This window comes from Gymnoscopelus microlampas (assembly GCF_963454915.1).
Source record: "Gymnoscopelus microlampas genome assembly, chromosome: 9".
In the NCBI taxonomy this organism is placed as follows: Eukaryota; Metazoa; Chordata; class Actinopteri; order Myctophiformes; family Myctophidae; genus Gymnoscopelus; species Gymnoscopelus microlampas.
The window spans coordinates 58,017,577-58,025,076 of NC_139946.1; the positions used below are offsets into that span (position 1 = coordinate 58,017,577).

General features: G+C 38.5%; 1 protein-coding gene across 1 annotated transcript in view; it reads left to right on the plus strand.

The window, feature by feature from the left end:
* The window catches only part of LOC311051942 (calcium/calmodulin-dependent protein kinase type IV), a gene marked incomplete at its 5' end in the record, with an annotated part of 16,056 nt that overhangs the window by 4,018 nt on the left and 4,538 nt on the right, over positions 1–7,500 (plus strand). Inside the window, 3 exons of the mRNA XM_084066676.1 lie at positions 1,576–1,648; positions 3,129–3,219; positions 5,819–5,893. Coding sequence (XP_083922802.1) covers positions 1,576–1,648; positions 3,129–3,219; positions 5,819–5,893 — 239 coding nt within the window. The remainder of the gene's footprint in view (positions 1–1,575; positions 1,649–3,128; positions 3,220–5,818; positions 5,894–7,500) is intronic.

A 7,500-nucleotide genomic window follows, 5' to 3' on the forward strand; every position in this document is an offset into this window, starting at 1 on the left:
GATCCCAGCAGCAGTGTCTCCGCATGGCGGCTGTCAATCATAGCAGAGACATCACAACACTCTGCCTGGTTTCTGGGTCCCACGTTGAGGAAACCCGCTCTAACGACTGGTCCGCGGGAAGCATGTCCCTGGCTGGACCACCAGAGGAAACAAAGTTCCCCGTCCCACTCTGTGGGGAGTTTGCATGTTCTCCCCGTGTCCCTTAGGGCATTGGTTCTCAAAGTGGGGTACGGGGACCCCCAGGGGTACTTGAGGCGGTTCCAGGGGGTCCCCAGCTAAATGATGGATAGGAACCAAATGGACCCTTATGGTTCTGTAACTCTGAGAGTGTACAAATGGAACCAAATGGACCCTTATGGTTCTGTAACTCTCAGAGTTAAATTAACATTGGTTTTATAATTCTACATTCGGGTCCCAGAGGTATAAATGCCATTAAATGGGGGTAAATGGGGGGGGGTGTAATTGGGGGGAGTGTACAAATGGAACCAAATGGACCCTTATGGTTCTGTAACTCTCAGAGTTAAATTAACATTGGTTTTATAATTCTACATTCGGGTCCCAGAGGTATAAATGCCATTAAATGGGGGTCCTTAGCCTAATACATGTCAAACTGGGGGTCCTTGACATTAAAATGGTTGAGAATCACTGCTAGAGAGCCGTATAAATCTTCTCTTATGGGGTCCCTGGCTTATCTTTTCAAATGGGGGTCCGCGGGCTAATAAGTGTCAATTTGGGGGTCCTTGACATGAAAAAGTTTGAGAACCACTGTCTTAGGGTAATTAATACCCTCACAAAAACATGCAGTAATCCTGGTCTCTATACCGCCTCCCCCATGACAGCCGGGGCGCCTGATGGAGGGGAAGGGAACTGGTTGGAATAACGTGTTCCTTCCACGCGCTACGTCCTACCGGGGAAACTCCCCCCTGTCAGGTGACATGAAGGTCAGTTGGCTCTCATGCATTGAAGGAGGCATGAGCTCGGCCCTGGGCTCCCTAGGCTGGTGAGGGGAGTGTAGCGCCCAGGATCACTTTGAAAATTGGCACCGGGTGAAAAAAAGAGTTACAAAATGGGATTAAAAAATAAATAAAAATACATCCCCGTCCGCTCCCGCCCGGTGTCAAAGCGCTCTCCGTAGCGTCGCTGCTCCCATGATCCCCACAGTCCACACATTGTTGTTCCTCAGTTAGCGGACACACCGCTAGAAGGCCGCCAGGTGGTAGATAGTTACACCGCCTCTCTTTGACATTAGGCTTCCCATGGAGTGATCTACACGTTTACACCAGGCACCATTATTAGCAGTTTGAGAGTTTGTGCTAAAGGCAACATTCATAATACCAGCTCCAATGTTAAAAATGTTGTTATCAAAACAAAGAGAGGAGAGAGGTTACTGTGTGTGTGTGTGTGTGTGTGTGTGTGTGTGTGTGTGTGTGTGTGTGTGTGTGTGTGTGTGTGTGTGTGTGTGTGTGTGTGTGTGTGTGTGTGCGCTGAGTTGTGTGTATTGTAATGTAACCACTGTGTTGTGTTGTGTTGTGTTGTGTTGTGTTGTGTTGTGTTGTGTTGTGTTGTGTTGTCTAGGATTGTGGAGAGAGGTTACTACAGCGAGAGAGACGCAGCTCATGTCATTAAACAAATACTGGAGGCTGTAGCGGTAAGACTTACACCATCTTATTACAACATCTTACACCATCTTATTACGCCTTATGCCCCCCTACACCTAAAATAGCAGATGTACAAGCTGCTACATCTGATATTTTTGGCAAAGAGACTTGGGCTCTATCTTGTGCAGTGCCTTACCCCTTAGCACTACCTGCTACCCATGAATTACCCCTTAGCACTACCCGCTACCCATGAATTACCCCTTAGCACTACCCGCTACCCATGAATTACCCCTTAGCACTACCTGCTACCCATGAATTACCCCTTAGCACTACCCGCTACCCATGAATTACCCCTTAGCACTACCTGCTACCCATGAATTACCCCTTAGCACTACCTGCTACCCATGAATTACCCCTTAGCACTACCCGCTACCCATGAATTACCCCTTAGCACTACCTGCTACCCATGAATTACCCCTTAGCACTACCTGCTACCCATGAATTACCCCTTAGCACTACCTGCTACCCATGAATTACCCCTTAGCACTACCTGCTACCCATGAATTACCCCTTAGCACTACCTGCTACCCATGAATTACCCCTTAGCACTACCTGCTACCCATGAATTACCCCTTAGCACTACCTGCTACCCATGAATTACCCCTTAGCACTACCTGCTACCCATGAATTACACACAAGGCAGCTGGCACTATCCCAACGTCTGCACTACCCCGCTATACATTATGCTGGCTCCGTTATTTCAGCCTGAGGTGTGTGTATGTATATATATATATATATATATATATATATATATATATATATATATATATATATATATATATATATATATATATATATGCTGTATGTATTGTGTAAGGCTGATGCATTATGACGTCATCTAGTGGATTAATGTTACACAGATTTACCATGAAATGGTATTGTAATCCCCCCCCCTTCCCCACACACACACACACACACACACACACACACACACACACACACACACACACACACACACACACACACACACACACACACACACACACACACACACACATACACACATACACACACACACACAGAGGATTATAACACTGGATACTAACCTCACATTAAAAACTACAATATTCACATTCAAAATATTAATGTCTTGTTTTGTTTCAAAGATTTGTTATTGTGAAGCAGAGTATAGGATTATACATTTCTGTTACATATATTATATATATATATATATATATATATATATATATATATATATATATATATATATATATATATATATATATACATATATATATATAATATATATAATACATTTCTGTTATATATATTATATATATATATATATATTATACATTTCTGTTCATATACATGGATTACTTCCTTAATATCTTAGTCTTGTATCGATGGTTAAGGACAGATAATGAAGTGCGTGCGTGTGTACGTGTGCGCGTGCGTGCGTGCGTGCTTGCGTGCGTGCATGCGTGCGTGCGTGCGTGCATGCGTGCGTGTGTGTGTGTGTGTGAGTAGTATCTTCATGAGAACGGAGTCGTCCACAGAGATCTGAAACCAGAAAACCTGCTTTATGCTGATCTGTCACTGGATGCTGCTCTGAAGATAGGTAGATATAACACCTCCTACTGGACACCTACTGTTACTACATATATAACACCTCCTACTGGACACCTACTGTTACTACATATATAACACCTCCTACTGGACACCTACTGTTACTACATATATACACATAACTACATATATAACACCTCCTACTGGACACCTACTGTTACTACATATATACACATAACTACATATGTAACACCTCCTACTGGACACCTACTGTTACTACATATATACACATAACTACATATATAACACCTCCTACTGGACACCTACTGTTACTACATATATACACATAACTACATATATAACACCTCCTACTGGACACCTACTGTTACTACATATATACACATAACTACATATATAACACCTCCTACTGGACACCTACTGTTACTACATATATACACATAACTACATATATAACACCTCCTACTGGACACCTACTGTTACTACATATATACACATAACTACATATATAACACCTCCTACTGGACACCTACTGTTACTACATATATACACATAACTACATATGTAACACCTCCTACTGGACACCTACTGTTACTACATATATAACACCTCCTACTGGACACCTACTGTTACTACATATATACACATAACTACATATGTAACACCTCCTACTGGACACCTACTGTTACTACACATACATATGTTATGATATTTAACATTCATAAGGATGTAATGAATGATGTAATGTTTGTTTAGGGTTAGTATGAATATAGTAATGAATGATGTAATGTTTGTTTAGGGTTAGGGTTAGTATGAATATAGTAATGAATGATGTAATGTTTGTTTAGGGTTAGGGTTAGTATGAATATAGTAATGAATGATGTAATGTTTGTTTAGGGTTAGGGTTAGTATGAATATAGTAATGAATGATATAATGTTTGTTTAGGGTTAGTATGAATATAGTAATGAATGATGTAATGTTTGTTTAGGGTTAGGGTTAGTATGAATATAGTAATGAATGATGTAATGTTTGTTTAGGGTTAGGGTTAGTATGAATATAGTAATGAATGATGTAATGTTTGTTTAGGGTTAGTATGAATATAGTAATGAATGATATAATGTTTGTTTAGGGTTAGTATGAATATAATAATGAATGATGTAATGTTTGTTTAGGGTTAGGGTTAGTATGAATATAGTAATGAATGATGTAATGTTTGTTTAGGGTTAGTATGAATATAGTAATGAATGATGTAATGTTTGTTTAGGGTTAGGGTTAGTATGAATATAGTAATGAATGATGTAATGTTTGTTTAGGGTTAGTATGAATATAGTAATGAATGATATAATGTTTGTTTAGGGTTAGTATGAATATAATAATGAATGATGTAATGTTTGTTTAGGGTTAGGGTTAGTATGAATATAGTAATGAATGATATAATGTTTGTTTAGGGTTAGTATGAATATAGTAATGAATGATATAATGTTTGTTTAGGGTTAGGGTTAGTATGAATATAGTAATGAATGATGTAATGTTTGTTTAGGGTTAGGGTTAGTATGAATATAGTAATGAATGATATAATGTTTGTTTAGGGTTAGTATGAATATAGTAATGAATGATATAATGTTTGTTTAGGGTTAGTATGAATATAGTAATGAATGATGTAATGTTTGTTTAGGGTTAGAGTTAGTATGAATATAGTAATGAATGATGTAATGTTTGTTTAGATTTAGTATGAATATAGTAATGAATGATGTAATGTTTGTTTAGGGTTAGTATGAATATAGTAATGAATGATATAATGTTTGTTTAGGGTTAGTATGAATATAGTAATGAATGATGTAATGTTTGTTTAGGGTTAGTATGAATATAGTAATGAATGATGTAATGTTTGTTTAGGGTTAGTATGAATATAGTAATGAATGATATAATGTTTGTTTAGGGTTAGTATGAATATAGTAATGAATGATATAATGTTTGTTTAGGGTTAGGGTTAGTATGAATATAGTAATGAATGATGTAATGTTTGTTTAGGGTTAGTATGAATATAGTAATGAATGATATAATGTTTGTTTAGGGTTAGGGTTAGTATGAATATAGTAATGAATGATGTAATGTTTGTTTAGGGTTAGTATGAATATAGTAATGAATGATATAATGTTTGTTTAGGGTTAGGGTTAGTATGAATATAGTAATGAATGATATAATGTTTGTTTAGGGTTAGTATGAATATAGTAATGAATGATGTAATGTTTGTTTAGGGTTAGGGTTAGTATGAATATAGTAATGAATGATATAATGTTTGTTTAGGGTTAGGGTTAGTATGAATATAGTAATGAATGATGTAATGTTTGTTTAGGGTTAGTATGAATATAGTAATGAATGATGTAATGTTTGTTTAGGGTTAGGGTTAGTATGAATATAGTAATGCATGATGTAATGTTTGTTTAGGGTTAGGGTTAGTATGAATATAGTAATGAATGATGTAATGTTTGTTTAGGGTTAGTATGAATATAGTAATGAATGATGTAATGTTTGTTTAGGGTTAGTATGAATATAGTAATGAATGATGTAATGTTTGTTTAGGGTTAGGGTTAGTATGATATAGTAATGCATGATGTAATGTTTGTTTCAGCTGACTTTGGTTTGTCTAAAATCATTGATGAACAAGTTACTATGAAGACTGTCTGTGGAACCCCTGGATACTGTGGTGAGACAGCTGTCTGTCTGTCTGTCTGTCTGTCTGTCTGTCTGTCTGTCTGTCTGTTGAATACATGTATATCAGTGTATAAGTCCATATTTATTATTTCCATTGAATTTATAATAGATTTTAACATGATATCAATCAGCATCATCAAGCCCCGCCCCCTATGAGCCTCAGATCTTCAGATAAAGCAGGTTGCTGGTTCCAAAGTGTCTCTTGAAAACAAAAGGGCCGGGTTTCCCAAAGGGATTGCGTACGGACTTACGTGCGGTCCTTACGAAGGGTCTTACGTAAGAGCCTCCTTAGCTTAGCATGCACGTAAGGTCGGAGCTGTCCGATCAATCGATGCCAGACTAACCGATTGTTCCAGGGAGTTTGGCTGTAACTCGTGGGATTGTACTCGGCCCATCAATAGAATAATGCTGAAAAATAACACGCTTTAAGAGCTGGTGGTAACTGTGACTGCACAATACCCTGGTTTTAATGTTGAAACTCTATGACTTCCTCTTTCTATATCAATGTAGGCTATAATATAATAATAATAATAATAAATAAACTTTATTTATAAAGCGCTTTTCAAAACATGGTTACAAAGTGCTTTACAGTGGCAGTCGAATACAGTACACCAAGAACATATTTGGTGTTGACGGTGAGGCAATTCAGTTTAAAAACAGATGGTAGTATAAACATCCATAAACTCATTGCAGCCAAGGACAAGAAAACAATACAATAACACAATAATCGCGTGGTTTAAGAGAAAGCCTTGATATAGAGGTAGGTTTTCAGGAGTGATTTAAAGGATGCCACTGAGTCTGCATCCCTCAGGTTCTGGGGTAAGGCGTTCCACAGAGTAGGTACCTGGGCTGTAAAGGCCCGATCGCCCATAGTGACGAGGTTAGTTTGAAAAGGAGTCAAGAGACCCTTGCCTGACGATCTAAGGTTGCGCACAGGTTCATGTGGTGTCAACATGTCTAAGATGTAAGAGGGGGCTAGACCTCGCAGGGCTTTAAAAGTTGTCAGTAGGATCTTAAAATCAATTCTAAATCTTACTGGCAGCCAGTGAAGGGAGGCCAGGACCGGTGTGATGTGGTCACGCCTCCTAGTGTTGGTCAGTAGTCTAGCTGCTGAGTTTTGTATAAGTTGGAGGCGAGTGATAGCCTTTTTGCTGAGCCCAGAATACAGCGAGTTACAATAGTCCAGGCGTGAGGTGATGAAGGCATTTATTACCTTTTCGAGGTCTGAAAATGTGAGGAATGGTTTGATTCTGGAAATGTTTCTCAACTGGAAGCATGACTGTACGATTTTGATATTTGCCCATCAAAGGACAGATCAGAGTGGAACCACACACCTAGGTTTCGAGCTGATGTCTTCACATTATTTGCCAGGCTGCCTAGCTGTGTCTGGATAGAGAGGGTGGAACTTGGGGGGCCGAATAGGAGTATCTCGGATTTTGCCTCGTTTAGTTGGAGGAAGTTTTGGGACATCCAGCACTTAATGTCTGAGAGACATGCGAGGATCCGGGATATATTACCTGTGTCGTTCTGTTTGAGAGGGATGTATAGTTGGGAGTCGTCTGCATAGCAGTGGAAATTTATGTTATGATTTCTAATGAT